The sequence below is a fragment of the Mustelus asterias genome, unplaced genomic scaffold (assembly GCF_964213995.1).
Source record: "Mustelus asterias unplaced genomic scaffold, sMusAst1.hap1.1 HAP1_SCAFFOLD_2226, whole genome shotgun sequence".
Taxonomy (NCBI): domain Eukaryota; kingdom Metazoa; phylum Chordata; class Chondrichthyes; order Carcharhiniformes; family Triakidae; genus Mustelus; species Mustelus asterias.
Window position 1 is genome coordinate 29,450 of NW_027592171.1, and position 20,897 is coordinate 50,346.

Below are 20,897 nucleotides of genomic sequence, written 5' to 3' on the forward strand. Positions count from 1 at the left end.
AGTGCGAGAGAGAGAGAGTGCGAGAGAGAGACAGAGTGCGAGAGAGAGTGCAAGAGAGAGAGAGAGTGCGAGAGAGGGAGAGTGCGAGAGAGGGAGAGTGCGAGAGAGGGAGAGTGCGAGAGAGGGAGAGTGCGAGAGAGGGAGAGTGCGAGAGAGGGAGAGTGCGAGAGAGGGAGAGTGCGAGAGAGGGCGAGTGCGAGAGAGTGCGAGAGCGAGAGAGTGCGAGAGAGAGATCTCCCTCTCTCGCACACACTCACTCACCCTGTCTCTCGCTCGCACACACACTCACTCACCCTGTCTCTCTCTCGCACACACATTCACTCACCCTGTCTCTCTCGCACACACACTCACCCGCCCTGTCTCCCTCTTGCACACACACTCACTCACCCTGTCTCTCTCGCACACACACTCACTCACCCTGTCTCTCGCTCGCACACACACTCACTCACCCTGTCTCTCTCTCGCACACACATTCGCTCACCCTGTCTCTCTCGCACACACACTCACCCGCCCTGTCTCCCTCTTGCACACACACTCACTCACCTTGTCTCTCTCTCTCTCACACACACACACTCACTCACCTTTTCTCTCTCTCGCAGACACACTCATCCTGTCTCTCTCTCTCTGTTGCACACACAGTCACTCACCCTGTCTCCCTCTCTTGCACACTCACTCACCCGGTCTCCCTCTCGCACACACACTCACTCACCGTCTCCCTCTAGAAACATAGAAAACTACAGCACAAAACAGGCCCTTCGGCCCCACAGGTTGTGCCAACATATCCCTACCTTCTAGGCCTACCTATAACCCTCCATCCTATTAAGTCCCATGTACTCATCCAGGAGTCTCTTAAAAGTCCCTATTGAGTTCGCCTCTACCACCACTGACGGCAGCCGATTCCACTCGCCCACCACCCTCTATGTGAAAAACTTCCCCCTAACATTTCCCCTGTACCTACCCCCCAGCACCTTAAACCTGCGTCCTCTCGTAGCAGCCATTTCCACCCTGGGAAAAAGCCTCTGAGAGTCCACCCAATCTATGCCTCTCAACATCTTATATACCTCTATTAGGTCTCCTCTCATCCTACGTCTCTCCAAGGAGAAAAGACCGAGCTCCCTCAGCGTATCCTCATAAGGCATGCCACTCAATCCAGGCAACATCTTTGTAAACCTCCTCTGCACCCTTTCAATCTTTTCCACATCCTTCCTGTAATGAGGCGACCAGAACTGAGCACAGTACTCCAAGTGGGGTCTGACGAGGGTCTTATATAGCTGCATCATTATCCCCGGACTCCTAAACTCAATCCCTCGATTGATAAAGGACAGCACACCATACGCGTTCTTAACCACCTCCTCCACCTGCGGGGCCGATTTTAGAGTCCTATGGACCCGGACCCCAAGGTCCTTCTGATCCTCTACCGTACTAAGAGTCTTTCCCTTTATATTGTACTCCATCATCCCATTTGACCTGCCAAAATGGACCACTACGCATTTATCTGGGTTGAAGTCCATCTGCCACTTCTCCGCCCAGCCTTGCATCCTATCTATGTCCCTCTGTAACTTCTGACATCCCTCCAGACTATCCACAACCCCACCAACCTTTTTGTCGTCGGCAAACTTACCAACCCATCCCTCCACTTCCTCATCCAGGTCATTTATGAAAATGACAAACAGCAAGGGTCCCAGAACAGATCCCTGGGGCACACCACTGGTGACCGACCTCCATTTAGAAAAAGACCCATCTATACCCACTCTCTGCCTCCTTTGGGCAATGATGTGGAGATGCCGGCGTTGGACTGGGGTAAGCACAGTAAGAAGTCTCACAACAGCAGGTTAAAGTCCAACAGGTTTATTTGGTAGCAAATACCATAAGCTTTCGGAGCACAGCTCCTTCGTCAGATGGAGTGGAAATCTGTTCTCCAACAGTGCACAGACACAGAAATCAAGTTACAGAATACTAATTAGAATGCAAATCTCTACAGCCAGCCAGGTCTTAAAGGTACAGACAATGTGGGTGGAGGGAGCATTCGACGCAGGTTAAAGAGATGTGTATTGTCTCCAGACAGAACAGCTAGTGAGATTCTGCAAGATCAGGGGGAAAGCTGTGGGGGTTACTGATAATGTGACATAAGTCCAACATCCCGGTTTAGGCCGTCCTCATGTGTGCGGATCATCGACACGGATGCCATCATCTCACGTGAGAACACCATCTACCAGGTACACGGTACCTACTCTTGCAACTCGGCCAACGTTGTCTACCTGATACGCTGCAGGAAAGGATGTCCCGAGGCATGGTACATTGGGGAAACCATGCAGACGCTACGACAACGGATGAATGAACACCGCTCAACCATCACCAGGCAAGACTGTTCTCTTCCTGTGGGGGAGCACTTCAGCAGTCACGGGCATTCAGCCTTGGATCTTCAGGTAAGCGCTTTCCAAGGCGGCCTTCACGACACACGACAGCGCAGAGTCGCTGAGCAGAAACTGATAGCCAAGTTCCGCACACGAGGACGGCCTAAACCGGGATGTTGGATTTATGCCACATTATCAGTAACCCCCACAGCTTTCCCCCTGATCTTGCAGAATCTCACTAGCTGTTCTGTCTGGAGACAATAAACATCGCTTTAACTTGTGTTGAATGCTCCCTCCACCCACATTGTCTGTACCTTTAAGACCTGGCTGGCTGTAGAGATTTGCATTCTAATTAGTATTCTGTAACTTGATTTCTGTGTCTGTGCACTGTTGGAGAACAGATATCCACTCTATCTGACGAAGGAGCTGTGCTCCGAAAGCTTATGGTATTTGCTACCAAATAAACCTGTTGGACTTTAACCTGGTGTTGTGAGACTTCTTACTGTCCTATGGGCAAGCCAGTTCTGGTTCCCCCGGCAGCAGCCCCTTGGATCCCATGCCCTCTCACTTTTTCGAGAAGCCTTGCACGGGGGACCTTATCGAACGCCTTGCTAAAATCCATATAAACCACATCTACCGCTTTCCCTTCATCAATGCGTTTAGTCACATTTTCGAAGAACTCCACCAGGCTCGTAAGGTACGATCTGCCTTTGACAAAGCCATGCTGAGTATTCTTGAGCATACTAAACCTCTCTAAATGCTCATAAATCTTGTCGCTCAGGATCTTCTCCATCAGCTTACCAACCACTGAGGTTAGACTCACCGGTCGGTAATTACCTGGGCTATCCCTATTCCCCTTCTTGAAAATAGGAACCACATCCGCAATCCTCCCGCACCTCTCCGTCTCCATTGACGACGCAAAGATCACCGCCAGAGGCTCTGCAATCTCTTCCCTCGCCTCCCACAGTAACCTGGGGTACATCCCATCCGGACCCGGCGACTTATCTATCTTGATGCCATTCAAAGATTCCAGCACAACCTCTTTCTTAAAGGCCACATACTCAATCTTTTCAGTCCACCGCAAGCCCACAGTACATCCACCCATGTCCTTCTCCTCTGTGAAAACCGAGGCAAAATACTCATTAAGCACCTCTGCCATTTCTACTGGTTCCGTACAGATTTTCCCGCCTTCACCTTTTATAGGCCCTGTTCTTTCAAGTCTCATCCTTTTACTCTTGACATATAGAACGCCTTAGGGTTTTCCTTAATTCTACTTGCCAAGGCCTTCTCGTGACCCCTTCTGGCTCTCCTAATTTCCTTATTTAGTCCCTTCCTACAAGCCGTATACTCATCTAGATCCCTATCTTCGCCAAGCTCTCTGAACCTTTTGTACACTTTCCTTTTCTTCTCGACTAGGTCCCGCACAGCTTTCGTGCACCACGGTTCCTTTAACCGTCCAACTCCTCCCTGTCTGCTCGGAACATTGTCCTGCAGAACCCTAGACAGACATTCCTTGAAAAACTGCCACCTCTCTTCAGTACATTTCCCCGAGAATACCTCCTTCCAATTTACTCCTCTAATTTGCTGCCTTATGTCTTCATATTTCCCCTTACTCCATATAAACGCTTTCCTAGCTTGCCTGATCCTCTCTTTTTCCAATGCAAGCATAAAGGAGATAGAGTTATGATCGCTATCCCCAAGATGCTCTCCCACTGAGAGATCTGGCACCTGTCCAGGCTCATTGGTCAGTATCAGATCAAGTACAGCCTCTCCTCTAGTAGGCTTGTCCACATGCTGTGTCAGGAAACCCTCCTGAACACATCTAACGAACTCCTCCCCATCCAATCCCCTTACCCTAGGGATATTCCAATCTATGTTTGGGAAATTAAAGTCTCCCATCACAACAACTCTGCTATTATTGCAACTCTCCAGGATCTGTTTCCCTATCTGCTCCTCCACCTCCCTGTCACTATTGGGCGGCCTATAGAAAACTCCCAGCAAAGTGATCGGCCCCTTCCCACTCCGAACTTCCACCCACAGAGACTCTGTAGACAATCCCTCCACAGCATACACCTTCTCTACAGCTGTGACACTATCCCTGATCAGCAGTGCCACACCACCCCCTCTCTTGCCTTCCTCCCTGTCCTTCCTGAAACATCTGAATCCCGGCACCTGTGGTATCCAGTCCTGTCCCTGAGACATCCAAGTCTCCGTAATGGCCATCACATCACACTTCCAGGCATCGATCCACGCTCTGAGCTCATCCCCTTTATTCACTATACTCCTGGCATTAAAGTAAACACATCTCAATCCTTTGGTCTGAGCTCTCCCCTTCTCTATCCCCCGTCCATCCTCCCTCTTTCACCGTCTATAACCCTTCTCTGTTTGCGAGCTAACTTCCTCGCTCCCAGTCACTTCGTCTCGATCCCCTCCCCGCAACCTATCTAGTTTAAACTCTCCCCAGTAGCCTTAGCCAACCTTCCCGCCAGGATATTGGTCCCCTTGGGATTCAAGTGCCACCCGTTTTTTGTATACATGTCACACCTGCCCCTAAAGAGGTCCCAATGGTCCAGGAACCTGAATCCCTGCCCCCTGGACCAGTCCCTCAGCCACACATTCATCCTCCACCTCACTCCATTCCTGCCCTCACCTTCCCGTGGCACAGGCAGCAATCCTGAGATTACTACCTTTGCTTTCCTCCTCTTCAGCTGTCTCCCTAATTCCCTATACTCTCTTTTCATGACCCCTTCCCCCTTCCTTCCCACATCAGCGGTACCAATATGTACCGCAACCTCTGGCTCCTCTCCCTCCCTCCTCAGGATTTCTGGGAGTCGACCAACTACATCCTGGATCCCGGCCCTAGGGAGGCAGACCACCATCCGAGACTCCCGCCTGCCTCCACAAAAACGCCTGTCCGACCCCCTTACTGTCGAGTTCCCGATTAACACTGCCTTCCTCCCCTTTTTCTTAGCCCTCTGAGTTCCAGGGCTGGACTCCACTCCGGAGACAGGGCTGCTTCCCCTAGGCGGGCTGTCCCCCCCAGCAGTACTCAGGCAGGAGTACTTGTTGTGTAGGGGCACATCCACCGGGGTGCTCTCAATCACCCGAGCTTTACCCTTCCTGGCCGTCACCCACTTGGCCTTCACCCGTGGCCCTGGTGTGACCACCTGATGATAGCTCTTGTCTATCACCTCCTCATTCTCCCTTAACAGCCCAAGATCCTGGAGCTGCAGTTCCAGCTCCTTAACACGGCCCCTCAGGAACCGCAGCTCGACACACCCCTCACAGATGTGGATGTCCGGGAGGCCAGGACCTCCCACATCCTACACTGGGAACAACACACTGGCTTCACACTCATATTTGCCCCTTTATACCAAGGTACACAGAGAAAAGTAAAGAAGAATGAAAAAACTCACCCCTGCTCGCCCTATCCCCCGAAGCCCTGTGAGCCAAAGCCCTTATAGCTCACACTCTGCTTCCCACACACTCCGCTGCCCACTGTATACTGCAGCCTACCTTTTATACTTCGCGCACTTAAAAAACCCTTCCCAGACTCCTTAGCAGCCCACTTCCGGTTTTCAGTTTAAAATTAAGAAAAATACTACTACAAAAATAAAGGCAAAAATAACACACGAACTGACTAAATAAATAAATCAATCAATCAAATCTCTCACCAGCACTCCTGCCACAAATCACTCCCTCTCTGCTTGCTCCAGCACACACACTCACCATCTCCCTCTCGCACACACACTCACTCACCCTCTCTCTCTCTCTTGCACACACACTCACCTTGTCTCTCTCTCTCTCTCTCTCTCACACACACACACACTCACTCACCTTGTCTCCCTCTCGTGCACACACTCACTCACCTGTCTCCCTCTCGCAGACACACTCATCCTGTCTCTATCTCTCTGTTGCACACACTCCCACTCACCTGTCTCTCTCTCTCTCTTGCACACACACTCACTTTGTCTCTCTCTCACACACGCACGCACACACACACTTTCTGACTGGAAGACTGTGTCCAGTGGGGTCCCTCAGGGTTGAGTGTTGGGGCTCTTGCTGTTTGTGGTTTATATAAATTATTTAGACTTGAACGTATGATAGTTGAAAAGTAAGTTTGCCGTTGCTACAAAAATTGATAAGTGGTAGTGACGAGGATAGCCTTAGATTACAGGAGGATATAGACGGGCTGGTTAGTGGCAAATGGAATTCAATCTGGATCAGTGTGGGGTGATGCACTTGGGCAGGACAAACAAGGCAAGGGAATAGATGATGAGCAGCAGGATCCTGGGAAGCACCGAGGATCAGAGGGATCTTGGTGTGCATATACACCGGTCCCTTAAGATAGCAGGACAGGTGGATAAAGTGATTAAGAAGGCAAATGGTATACTTTCCTTTATTAGCCGAGACTAAGTTTAGAATCCCTACAGTGCAGAAGGAGGCCATTCAGCCCATCGAGTCTGCACCAACAACAATCCCACCCAGGCCATATCTCCCCCCTTAACCACATTTACCCTGCTAATTCCCCCGATTCTCCCCAAGGGGAATTTAGAATGGCCAATCAACCAAGCCTTCATATCTTTGGAGTGTGGGAGGAAACCAGAGTGCTTGGAGGAAACTCACACAGACACAAAGAAATATAGAAACTAGAAGCAGGAGTAGGCCATTCGGCCCTTCAAGCCTGCTCCGCCATTCATCTTGATCATGATTGATAATCGAATTTAATATCCTGTTCTCCACCCCCCCACCCCCCATATCCCTTGAGCTCCAAGAGAAATATCTAATTTCTTCTTGAAATCAGACGTTTTGCCCTCAACTATTTTCTGTGGTAGTGAATTCTACACATTCACCAGTCTCTGGGTGAAGAAATTTCTCCTCACCTCAGTTCTAAAAGGTTTACCCCTTATTCTCAAACTACGAACCCTAGTTCTGGACACCCCCACCACTGGGAACATTCTTTCTGAATCTACCCTGTCTAACCCTGTTAGAATTTTATAAGTTTCTATGAGGTCCCCTTGGAACTCCAGTGAATATATTCCTAAACGACTTAGTCTCTTCTCAGATGACAGACCTGCTATCCCAAGAATCAGCCTGGTAAACCTTCGCTGTACTCCCTCTATAGCAAGGACATCCTTCCTCAGATAAGGACACCAAAACTGCACACAATACTCCATGTATGACCTCACCAACGCCCTATACAACTGCAGCAAAACATCCCTATCCCTCTACTCAAATCCTCTCACAATGAAGACCAACATAACATTTGCCTTCTTTACTGCCTGCTGTACCTGAGCACTTACTCTCAGCAACTGATGCACGAGGACTCCAAGGTCTCGTTGAGTATCCACCTCTCTCAATTTACACTCATTCAAGTAATAATTATTGCTACCAAAGTGGATAATCTCACATTGATCCACGTTATACTGCATCTGCCATGCAGATGCCCACACACTCGGCCTGTCCAAATCACACTGAAGCATCTCTGCATCCTCCCCACAGCTCACCCTCCCACCCAACTTTGTATCATCTGCAAATTTGGAGATAATATATTCAGTTCCCTCTTCCAAACCATTAACATATAATGTGAACAGTTGGGGTCCTAGCACAGATCCCTGCGAAACCCCGCTAGTCACTGACTGCCAATCAGAAAAAGACCCATTTATGCCAACTCTATGCTTCCTATTTGCTACACAGTAAGAAGTCTCACAACACCAGGTTAAAGTCCAACAGGTTTATTTGGTAGCAAATACCATAAGCTCCTATTTGCTAACCAGCTTCCTATCCATCTCGGGATATTACCTGCAATCCCCTGTGCTTTAACTTTACATAGTAGTCTGTTATGTGAGACCTTGTTGAAAGCCTTCTGAAAGTCTAAATAAACCACATCCACTGGTTCTCCGGTCAACTCTGCTAGTTACATCCTCAAAGAATTCCAATTGATTCATCAAGCATGATTTCCCTCTTGTAAATCCATGCTGACTTTGTCTGATTATACCACTGTCTTCCAAATGCCAAGTTATGAAACCCTTGATAATAGACTCTTGCAACTTCCCCAGTACTGACGTTAGGCTCACTGGTCTACCTCCCTTTTTGAATAGCGGGCTTCCATTAGCTACCCTCCAATCTGTTGGAACTATTTCAGAGTCCAAGAAGGTGGAATATCCATCTTCAATCCCATTAATTTCGCCAAAACCATTTCTCTACTAATGCTGGTTTCCTTCAGCTCCTCACTAAAACATGTTTCTCTCAGCTCATCTGGCACATTATTCATGTCTTCCTTTGTGAAGGCTGAAGCAAAGGACAAATTTAATTCCTCAGCCATTTCTTTATTCCCCGTTATGAATTCTCCCTTTTTCTGACTGTGAGGGGCCTACATTCATTTTTGTCAATCTTTTTCTCTTTACATAGAAACTTTTACAGTCAGTTTTTATGTTCCCCGCTAGCTTACTTTCATACTCCATTTTCCCCTTAGAATATAGAACATTACAGCGCAGTACAGGCCCTTCGGCCCTCGATGTTGCACTGGCCAGTGAAACCAATCTAAAGCCTGTCTAACCTACACTACTGTTGCAGGCAGGGCATTCCACGCCCTTACCACTCTCTGAGTGAAGAACCAACCTCTGACATCTGTCCTATATTTATCACCCCTTAATTTAAAGCCATGTCCCCTCATGCTAGCTATCACCATCCGAGGAAAAAGGCTCTCACTATCCACCCTATCTAATCCTCTGATCATCTTGTATGCCTCTATTAAGTCACCTCTTAACCTTCTTCTCTCTAACGAAAACAACCTCAAGTCCCTCAGCCTTTCCTCATTAGACCTTCCCTCCATACCAGGCAACATCCTAGTAAATCTCCTCTGCACCCTTTCCAATGCTTCCACATCCTTCCTATAATACGGCGACCAGAACTGTATGCAATACTCCAAGTGTGGCCGCACCAGAGTTTTGTACAGCTGCAACATGACCTCCTGGCTCCGAAACTCAATCCCTCTACCAATAAAAGCTAACACTCCGTACGCCTTCTTAACAACCCTATCAACCTAGGTGCCAACTTTCAGGAATCTATGCACATGGACACCGAGATCTCTCTGTTCATCCACACTACCAAGTACCTTACCATTAGCCCAGTACTCTGTAATCCTGTTACTCCTTCCAAAGTGAATCACCTCACATTTTTCCGCATTGAACTCCATTTGCCACCTCTCAGCCCAGCACTGCAGCTTATCTATGTCCCTCTGTAACCTGCAACAACCTTCCGCACTGTCCACAACTCCACCGACTTTAGTGTCATCTGCAAATTTACTAACCCATCCTTCTATGCCCTCATCCAGGTCATTTATAAAAATGACAAACAGCAGTGGCCCCAAAACAGATCCTTGCGGTACACCACTAGTAACTGAACTCCAGGATGAACATTTCCCATCAACCACCACCCTCTGTCTTCTTACAGCTAGCCAATTCCTGATCCAAACGGCTACATCACCCTCAATCCCATGTGTCCGTATCTTCAGCAATAGCTTACCGTGGGGAACTTTATCAAACGCTTTACTGAAATCCATATACACCACATCAACTGCTTTACCCTCATCCACCTCTTTGGTCACCTTCTCAAAGAACTCAATAAGGTTTGTGAGGCATGACCTACCCTTCACAAAACCGTGTTGAATATCCCGAGTCCAAAGAGTGTCCAAAGATGTTTAGGTTAGGTGGATTAACCATGGGAAATGTGCAGGGTTACAGGAATAGGGCGGGGGGTGGGCCTGGGGTGAGATGCTCTTTTGGAGAATTGGTACAGACTTGATGGGGCTGAATGGCTTCCTTCTGTACTGCAGGGATTCTATGGAAAGTGTGCAGAGGAGATTTACCAGGATGTTCATAGAATCATACAGTGCAGAAGAGGCCCTTTGGCCCATCGAGTCTGCCCGACATGTGAAAAACACCTGAACTCCCATCTCATCCCACTTGCCAGCACTTTGCCCATAGCCTTGAATGTTATGATGCGCCAAGTGCTCATCCAGGTACTTTTAAAAGGATATGAGGCAACTCACCTCTACCACCCTCCCAAACCAGCACATTCCAGACCGTCACCATCCTCTGGGTAAAAAGGTTTTCCTCACATCGCGCCCCCCCCCACCCAAACCTCCTGCCTCTCATCTTAAACCTATGCCCCTCGTGACTGACCCTTCAACAAAGGGAACAGCTGCTCCTTGTCCACTCTGTACATGCCCCTCATAATCTTGTACACCCAGATCAGGTCGCCCCTCAGTTTTCTCTGCTCCAATGAAAACAACCCAAGCCTACCCAACCTCACTTCATAGCTTAAATGTTCCATCCCAGGCAGCATCCTGGTGAATCTCCTCTGCACCCCTTCCAGTGCAATCACATCCCTCTGATAAAGTTGTGCACATTACTCCAGCTGTGGCCTCACCAAAGTTCTATACAACTCCATCATGACTTCCCTGCTTTTGCAATCTATGCCTCGATTGCTAAATGCAAGTGTCCTATATGCCTTTTTCACCACCCTACTAACATGCCCTTCCGCCTTCAGAGATTGTTAGACAAACATGCAACGGTCCCTTTGTTTCACAGAGCTTCCTACTGTCATGCCATTCAGTAAATACTTCCTTCCAAACACTTTTCAAGGTTAAGTTCCATTTCATAGAATCTCTATAGTGCAGAAGTAGGCCATTCAGCCCATCGAATCCCACCCAGGCCCTATCCCCGTAATCCCACATATTTACCCCGCTAATCCGTCTAACCGACGCATCCCGGGACACTAAGGGACAATTTAGCATGGCCAATACACTTAATCCGTACATCTTTGGACTGCGGGAGGAAACCAGAGCTTCTGAAGGAAACCCACACAGACACAGCGAGAATGTGCAGACTCCGCACAGACAGTGACCCAAGCCAGGAATCGAACCCAGATCCTTGGCACTGTGAGGTAGGAATGCTAACCACTGTGCCACCCATCTGGCACTTATCTGCCCATTTGACCATCCCGTTTATACCTTCTTGTAGCCCAAGACACCCGGCCAACCTTTGTGTCATCTGCAATTTACTAATCCTACTCCCCACATAGTCATCAATGTCATTATATAAATAACGAATCATGAGAGAGACAGCACAGGTCCCTGTGGTATGTCACTGGACACTGGCTTCCAGTCATTAAAGCAGCCTTCTGTCATAGAAACAGAGGAGATAAGAGCAGGAGGAGGCCATTCGGCCCTTCGAGCCTGCTCTGCCATTCATTGCGGTCCTGGCTGATCGTCCGACTCAATAGCCTAATCCTGCTTTCTCCCCATAACCTTTGATCCCATTCACCCCAAGTGCTATATCCAGCCGCCTCTTGAATACATTCAATGTTTTGGCATCAACTACTTCCTGTGGTAATGAATTCCACAGGCTCACCATTCTGGGTGAAAAAATGTCTCCTCACCTCCATCCTAAATGGCCTGCCCCGAATCCTCAGACTGTGACCCCTGGTTCTGGATTCCCCCACCATTGGGAACATCCTTCCTGTATCTACCGTATCTAGTCCTGTTAGAATTTTATAAGTCTCTGAGATTCACCCATCATCATCCTCTGTCTCCTGCAACTGAGCCAATTTTGAATCCACCTTATCCTATGTGCATTTACCTCCTTTACAAGTCTCCCATGTGGGACCTAGTCAAAAGCTTTCCTGAAATCCATTTAACTACATTGACAGCACTACTCTCATCTACACACGTGGTCATCACCTTAAAAATTCAAACAAATTTGTTAGGCATGACCTCCCTCTGATGAAGCCATGCTGACCATTCCTGATCAAGCTTTGCTTCTCCAAGTGGAAATGCTCTCCTTCAGAATTTTCTCCAATAGTTTCCCTACCACTGACATGAGACTCACTGGTCCGTCAACCTTTCTGAAAACTCAGCTGTTCTCCAGTCCTCTGGCACCTCCCCTGTTGTGGAGATGCCGGCGTTGGACTGGGGTAAACACAGTAAGAGTTTTAACAACACCAGGTTAAAGTCCAACAGGTTTATTTGGTAGCAAATGCCATTAGCTTTCGGAGTGCTGCTCCTTCATCAGATGGAGTAGATATCTGCTCTCAAACAGGGCATACAGAGACAAAAAATCAAGTTACAGAATACTGATTAGAATGCGAATCTTTACAGCTAATCATCTAATTAGCTGTAAAGATTCGCATTCTAATCAGTATTCTGTAACTTGATTTTTTACAAAGAACAAAGAGCAATACAGCACAGGAACAGGCCTTTCAGCCCTCCAAGCCCGCGCCGCTCCATGGTCCAAACTAGACCATTCTTTTGTATCCCTCCATTCCCACTCCGTTCATGTGGCTGTCTAGATAAGTCTTAAACGTTCCCAGTGTGTCCGCCTCCACCACCTTGCCCGGCAGCGCATTCCAGGCCCCCACCACCCTCTGTGTAAAATACGTCCTTCTGATATCCGTGTTAAACCTCCCCCCTTCACCTTGAACCTATGACCCCTCGTGAACGTCACCACCGACCTGGGAAAAAGCTTCCCATCATTCACCCTATCTATGCCTTTCATAATTTTATACACCTCTACTAGGTCACCCCTCATTCTCCGTCTTTCCAGTGAGAACAACTCCAGTTTACCCAATCTCTCCTCATAACTAAGCCCCTCGATACCAGGCAACATCCTGGTAAACCTCCTCTGCACTCTCTCTCAGGCCTCCACGTCCTTCTGGTAGTGTGGCGACCAGAATTGGACGCATTACTCCAAATGCGGCCGAACCAACGTTCTATACAACTGCAACATCAGACCCCAACTTTTATACTCTATGCCCCGTCCTATAAAGGCAAGCATGCCATATGCCTTATTCACTACCTTCTCCACCTGTGACGTCACCTTCAAGGATCTGTGGACTTGCACACCCAGGTCCCTCTGCGTATCTACACCCTTTATGGTTCTGCCATTTATCGTATTGCTCCCCCCTACATTAGTTCTACCAAAATGCATCACTTCGCATTTATCTGGATTGAACTCCATCTGCCATTTCTTTGCCCAAATTTCCAGCCTATCTATATCCTTCTGTAGCCTCTGACAATGTTCCTCACTATCTGCAAGTCCAGCCATTTTCGTGTCGTCCGCAAACTTACTGATCACCCCAGTTACACCTTCTTCCAGATCGTTTATATAAATCACAAACAGCAGAGGTCCCAATACAGAGCCCTGCGGAACACCACTAGTCACAGGCATCCAGCCGGAAAAAGACCCTTCCACTACCACCCTCTGTCTTCTGTGACCAAGCCAGTCCTCCACCCATCTAGCCACCTCCCCCTTTATCCCATGAGATCCAACCTTTTGCACCAACCTACCATGAGGGACTTTGTCAAACGCTTTACTAAAGTCCATATAGACGACATCCACGGCCCTTCCCACGTCAACCATTCTAGTCACTTCTTCAAAAAACTCCACCAGGTTAGTGAGGCATGACCTCCCTCTCATGACCTCCCTCTCACAAAACCATGCTGACTATCGTTAATTAGTTTATTCCTTTCTAAATGCGCATACATCCTATTTCTAAGAATCCTCTCCAACAACTTCCCTACCACGGACGTCAAGCTCACCAGCCTATAATTTCCCGGGTTATCCCATGTAAAATGGGATTAGAATAGTTGGGTGGTTTGCCTTGGACTAATGCAGATGCGGTGGACCAAAGGACATTTTTCTATGCTGTATACCTCTGTGACTCTATTACCATATGAGAGAGTTTGTATGTGACTGAGAGAGAGAGAGAGTATGCAAGTGATTGTGAGGGAGAGAGTGAATATCTGTGGACAGTAACCCGGTGAGAGTCAGTGCGTGTGTGTGAAATCCGTGCCTCACTGAGGGTCAGTGTGTGTGGGACCTGTACTCCATTGAGTGTCAGCATGTTTGGAACCCTTTCCCAGTGAGAGTCACTGTGAGTGAAACTGTACCCCAGTGAGATTCAATGTGTGCGAGCTGTAACCCAACAAGAATTTGGTGTGTGTGTGACCTGTACCCCAGTGAGTGTCAGTGTTTAGATAAGGAGAGTGGGCATCATTTTGGCAGAGTCTCACCTGTCGCATTTTTCACTGACTTGGGAAAGCGCCTTCGCCCCACCATAAGAGGAAATGGATCTCGTCCATCATTCTTTTCATAAACTTCACGAATCTCCACAGTCCCATCAGCCAGGTAATAATGAATAATGTACCGTCGACACTCGCCAAACATATTGTCTGTGTCATTCCAGTAGGCATAAAATCTGAGAACCTTCTCAAGGGAAGAAGAGAGTTATTGAAGGAGCACATAGAACAGTACAGCACAGAACAGGCCCTTCGGCCCACGATGTTGTGCCGAGCTTTATCTGAAACCAAGATCAAGCTATCCCACTCCCTATCATCCTGGTGTGCTCCATGTGCCTATCCAATAACCGCTTAAATGTTCCTAAAGTGTCTGACTCCACTATCACTACAGGCAGTCCATTCCACACCCCAACCACTCTCTGCGTAAAGAACCTACCTCTGATATCCTTCCCATATCTCCCACCACGAACCCTATAGTTATGCCCCCTTGTAATAGCTCCAGCCACCCGAGGAAATAGTCTTTGAATGTTCACTCTATCTATCCCCTTCATCATTTTATAAACCTCTATTAAGTCTCCCCTCAGCCTCCTCCGCTCCAGAGAGAACAGCCCTAGCTCCCTCAACCTTTCCTCATAAGACCTACCCTCCAAACCAGGCAGCATCCTGGTAAATCTCCTCTGCACTCTTTCCAGCGCTTCCACATCCTTCTTATAGTGAGGTGACCAGAACTGCACACAATATTCCAAATGTGGTCTCACCAAGCTCCTGTACAGTTGCAGCATAACCCCACGGCTCGTAAACTCCAACCCCCTGTTAATAAAAGCTAACACACTATAGGCCTTCTTCACAGCTCTATCCACTTGAGTGGCAACCTTTAGAGATCTGTGGATATGAACCCCAAGATCTCTCTGTTCCTCCACAGTCTTCAGAACCCTACCTTTGACCCTGTAATCCACATTTAAATTAGTCCTACCAAAATGAATCACCTCACATTTATCAGGGTTAAACTCCATTTGCCATTTTTCAGCCCAGCTTTGCATCCTATCTATGTCTCTTTGCAGCCTACAACAGCCCTCCACCTCAGCCACTACTCCACCAATCTTGGTGTCATCAGCAAATTTACTGATCCACCCTTCAGCCCCCTCCTCTAAGTCATTAATAAAAATCACAAAGAGCAGAGGACCAAGCACCGATCCCTGTGGCACTCCGCTAGCAACCTGCCTCCAATCCGAAAATTTTCCATCCACCACCACCCTCTGTCTTCGATCAGATAGCCAGTTACCTATCCAATCGGCCAACTTTCCCTCTATCCCACACCTTCTCACTTTCATCATAAGCCGACCATGGGGGACCTTATCAAACGCCTTACTAAAATCCATGTATATGACATCAACTGCCCTACCTTCATCAACACACTTAGTTACCTCCTCAGAAAATTCAATCAAATTTGTGAGGCACGACTTGCCCTTCACGAATCCGTGCTGACTATTCCGGATTAATCCGCATCTTTCTAAATGCTCGTAAATCCCATCCCTAAGGACCTTTTCCATCAATTTACCAACCACCGAAGTAAGACTAACCGGTCTATAATTACCAGAGTCATTTCTATTCCCTTTCTTAAACAGAGGAACAACATTCGCCATTCTCCAGTCCTCTGGCACCATCCCCGTGGACAGCGAGGACCCAAAGATCAAAGCCAAAGGCTCTGCAATCTCATCCCTTGCCTCCCAAAGAATCCTAGGATACATTTAATCAGGCCCAGGGGACTTATCGACCTTCAGTTTATTCAAAACTGCCAGGACATCCTCCCTCCGAACATCTATTTCCTCCAGCCTATTAGCCTGTAACACCTTCTCTTCCTCAAAAACATGGCCCCTCTCCTTGGTGAACACTGAAGAAAAGTATTCATTCATCTGACCTTAAGGTCAAAGGTCAGGGCACTAACCTTACGGTCATAGGTCAAGAATTGCTTCAGCTTGTCAAAGTCTGAAGGAGTGACGTGCTCCCGAGCAGGGTTTCTTTTGCGGCTCTCTATGTAGGGATCTGGTGGAATCATTTCAGGACAATTTGGGATAATGCCATGGCTCACCATGAAATCCTGGAAAATAGGAGACAACAAGAAGATGTCAGCAATAAAACAGAGGAGGAACAGAACAAGACTAAACCCAACAAACCTTTTTTTAAAAAAAGCCACATTTGTACTCTCATACTCATTCACTGAAATCAAGGCCCAAGCTCTTGGGCCGGCCGCATGCACTCGCTTCCAGGAGTCATTCAGCACTTCTTATTTTCACTTCCACACTCCATCCAGGTCAGGTTTTTGACTCAGTATTTAATTTAGTAACAGGGGCTACAGTTGGTTAGGAACAGCCATGAATTTGCTGCGGTTGAATTGCTGCTCAATGCCTTAGCCTCACCTCACCCTGACAATGGGAGCCCTGGCTGATTTCTCCCTTTCTCCCTAATCCAGTGGCAGGAGCAGGGACCCTGGCTGATTTCCCCTCTCTCTTTCTAACCCAGGGTCACTGGATAATGATCAGCAGCAGGAACACTGGCTCATTACCCTTTCACTCTTTCCCTAAACCAGAATCACTCGACAGTGAGCAGCAGCAGGAACGCTGGCTGATTTTCTCTCTCTCTCTCTCCCGGGGGTCAATGGGCAGTGATCAGGAGCAGGAGCCCTGACTGATTCCACCCTCCCTCTCTCTAATCCAGGGATGACTGGACAGTGATCAGGAGCAGGAACTCTGGCTGATTTCCCCGCTCTCTAACCCAGGGGTCAATGGGCAGTGATTAGGATCAGGAACCCTGGCTGATGTCCCCCCCTCTCTCTCTCTAACCCAGGGATGACTGGACAGTGATCAGGAGCGGAAACCCTGGCTGATTTCCCCTCTCTCTTTAACCCAGGGGTCACTGGACAGTGATCAGGAGCAGGAACCTGGCTGACATATCTCGGTGTGTTCAGGAGGGTTTCCTGACACAGCATGTGGACAAGCCTACAAGAGGAGAGGCTGTACTTGATCTGATACTGACCAATGAACCTGGACAGGTGTCAGATCTCTCAGTGGGAGAGCATCTTGGGGATAGCGATCATAACTCTATCTCCTTTATGCTTGCATTGGAAAAAGAGAGGATCAGGCAAGCTAGGAAAGTTTTTATATGGAGTAAGGGGAAATATGAAGACATAAGGCAGCAAATTAGAGTAAATTGGAAGGAGGTACTCTCGGGGAAATGTCATGAAGAGAGGTGGCAGTTTTTCAAGGAATGTCTGTCTAGAGTTCTACAGGACAACGTTCCGAGCAGACAGGGAGGAGTTGGTCGGTTAAAGGAACCGTGGTGCACGAAAGCTGTGCGGGACCTAGTCGAGAAGAAAAGGAAAGCGTACAAAAGGTTCAGAGAGCTTGGCGAAGATAGGGATCTAGATGAGTATACGGCTTGTAGGAAGGGACTAAAGAAGGAAATTAGGAGAGCCAGAAGGGGTCACGAGAAGGCCTTGGCAAATAGGATTAAGGAAAACCCTAAGGCGTTCTATAAATATGTGAAGAGTAAAAGGATGAGACGTGAAGGAATAGGGCCTATAAAAGGTGAAGGCGGGAAAGTCTGTACGGAACCAGTAGAAATGGCAGAGGTGCTGAATGAGTATTTCGCTTCAGATTTCACAGAGGAGAAGGACCTGGGTGGATGTACTGGGGGCTTGCAGTGGACTGAAAAGATTGAGTATGTGGACGTTAACAAAGAGGTTGTGCTGGGATCTTTGAATGGCATCAAGATAGATAAGTCGCCGGATAGGGTGTACCCCAGGTTACTGTGGGAGGCGAGGGAAGAGATTGCAGAGCCTCTGGCGATGATCTTTGCTTCGTCGATGGAGACGGGGGAGGTGCCGGAGGATTGGAGGATTGCGGATGTGATTCCTATTTTCAAGAAGGGGAATAGGGATAGCCCAGGAAATTACCGACCGGTGAGTCTAACCTCAGTGGTTGGTAAGCTGATGGAGAAGATCCTGAGGGACAAGATTTATGAGCATTTAGAGAGGTTTAGTATGCTCAAGAATACTCAGCATGGCTTTGTCAAAGGCAGATCGTGCCTTACGAGCCTGGTGGAGTTCTTCGAAAATGTGACTAAACACATTGACGAAGGGAAAGCGGTAGATGTGGTTTATATGGATTTTAGCAAGGCATTTGATAAGGTTCCCCATGCAAGGCTTCTCGAAAAAGTGAGAGCGCATGGGATCCAAGGGGCTGCTGTCCTGTGGATCCAGAACTGGCTTGCCCAAAGGAGGCAGAGAGTGGGTATAGATGGGTCTTTTTCTAAATGGAGGTCGGTCACCAGTGGTGTGCCCCAGGGATCTGTTCTGGGACCCTTGCTGTTTGTCATTTTCATAAATGACCTGGATGAGGAAGTGGAGGGATGGGTTGGTAAGTTTGCCGACGACAAAAAGGTTGGTGGGGTTGTGGATAGTCTGGAGGGATGTCAGAAGTTACAGAGGGACATAGATAGGATGCAAGACTGGGCGGAGAAGTGGCAGATGGACTTCAACCCAGATAAATGCGTCGTGGTCCATTTTGGCAGGTCAAATGGGATGAAGGAGTACAATATAAAGGGAAAAACTCTTAGTACTGTAGAGGATCAGAAGGACCTTGGGATCCGGGTCCATAGGACTCTAAAATCAGACCCGCAGGTGGAGGAGGTGGTTAAGAAGGTGAATGGTGTGATGGCCTTTATCAATCGAGGGATTGAGTTTAGGAGTCCGGGGATAATGATGCAGCTATATAAGACCCTCGTCAGACCCTACTTGGAGTACTGTGCTCAGTTCTGGTCGCCTCATTACAGGAAGGATGTGGAAAAGATTGAAAGGGTGCAGAGGAGATTTACAAGGATGTTGCCTGGATTGAGTGGCATGCCTTATGAGGATAGGCTGAGGGAGCTCGGTCTTTTCTCCTTGGAGAGACGTAGGATGAGGGGAGACCTAATAGAGGTATATAAGATGTTGAGAGGCATAGAACGGGTGGACTCTCAGAGGCTTTTTCCCAGGGTGGAAATGGCTGCTATGAGAGGACACAGGTTTAAGGTGCTGGGGGGGTAGGTACAGGGGAGATGTTAGGGGGAGGTTTTTCACACAGAGGGTGGTGGGCGAGTGGAATCGGCTGCCGTCAGTGGTGGTGGAGGCAAACTCAATAGGGTCTTTTAAGAGACTCCTGGATGAGTACACGGGACTTAATAGGATGGAGGGTTATAGGTAGGCCTAAAAGGTAGGGATATGTTCGGCACAACTTGTGGGGCCGAAGGGCCTGTCTTGTGCTGTAGTTTTTCTATGTTTCTATCTACTGTAAGCATGATCCTTGCTGACAGATAGAGGTACTGCACAGGCAAGCCTTCACCAATAGCAAGTGTACAGGATGATATAATGTTAGCTGAGGATGAACTTACGCATGTAAACTTGTCGCAGTCAGTGAAGCGGTATCGCTTGCCATAGGCCACCACATCCATGGCCACATTGAGATCTTTCCAGTGCCAGCAATCACCCTGGTCGTTCTTCGGGAGACGTTGCCTGTTGATCAATTTGCCCTGGGGTAGTCCAGCGTTGTCCACTTCTGGCTCATGAATGGCAATACTGTCATCTTCCAGGTAATAGTACAAGATGACAGGTCGAACCCTATAATATTCCTGTGGAGACTCATGAACTGTCTCTTTGAAATAGCCATCAAATTTCAATACCTGTTTCAACATACAAAACACCTACTTTCACTGAACGAGCACAGCAGACGGGTGATGGAAGAATAGGAAAATGGAACGGGACTATGGAGAGAGCTCTCTCAAAGAGAGAGCTCTGATGGAAAAATGGGTTCAATGGACAAATGTTGGAACAGCTGTGAAAGCGTTACCTTTTTATCGAATGCCACATGACCTGGGATGAAATCCGCTGGTGGTGTTTGCTTGACCTGGCCGTAGGTTAATGTGGGTCTTTTATTGGCCAATTCATCCACATCAGACAAAGATAGCTGATTTACATGGATTGGTTCCCTACCGATCCCAACTTTGGGCACAACAGGTAGTGCGATGCCATTCTTGTAGGTGAAAGTCTGCGACCGATGAAAGTTTGACTTCTAAAGATAATTAGAAAGGCATGATCTTCAGAACAGTAATAGTTAACAAAAAACAAAAATATCCCCTTCTCCCCAACACCCGATATTGTTGAGAAACACAGAACCCTGGAAAATAAGAGGAGTAGGCTATTCCTAGCTGCATCATTCCATAAGACCATAAGACCATAAGACATAGGAGCGGAAGTAAGGCCATTCGGCCCATCGAGTCCACTCCACCATTCAATCATGGTTGATTTCAACTCCATTTACCCGCTCTCTCCCCATAGCCCTTAATTCCTCGAGAAATCAAGAATTTATCAATTTCTGTCTTGAAGACGCTTAACGTCTCGGCCTCCACAGCCCTCTGTGGCAATGAAT

At 48.0% G+C, this 20,897-nt stretch overlaps 1 protein-coding gene across 1 annotated transcript in view; it reads right to left on the reverse strand.

Moving 5' to 3' along the window:
- The window catches only part of efhc1 (EF-hand domain (C-terminal) containing 1), a gene marked incomplete at its 5' end in the record, with an annotated part of 41,968 nt that extends 21,428 nt beyond the window's left edge, over window positions 1-20,540 (reverse strand). The window contains 4 exons of the mRNA XM_078207345.1: window positions 14,431-14,623; window positions 16,382-16,534; window positions 19,864-20,151; window positions 20,319-20,540. Coding sequence (XP_078063471.1) covers window positions 14,431-14,623; window positions 16,382-16,534; window positions 19,864-20,151; window positions 20,319-20,540 — 856 coding nt within the window. The remainder of the gene's footprint in view (window positions 1-14,430; window positions 14,624-16,381; window positions 16,535-19,863; window positions 20,152-20,318) is intronic.
- Window positions 20,541-20,897: the final 357 nt, after the last annotated feature.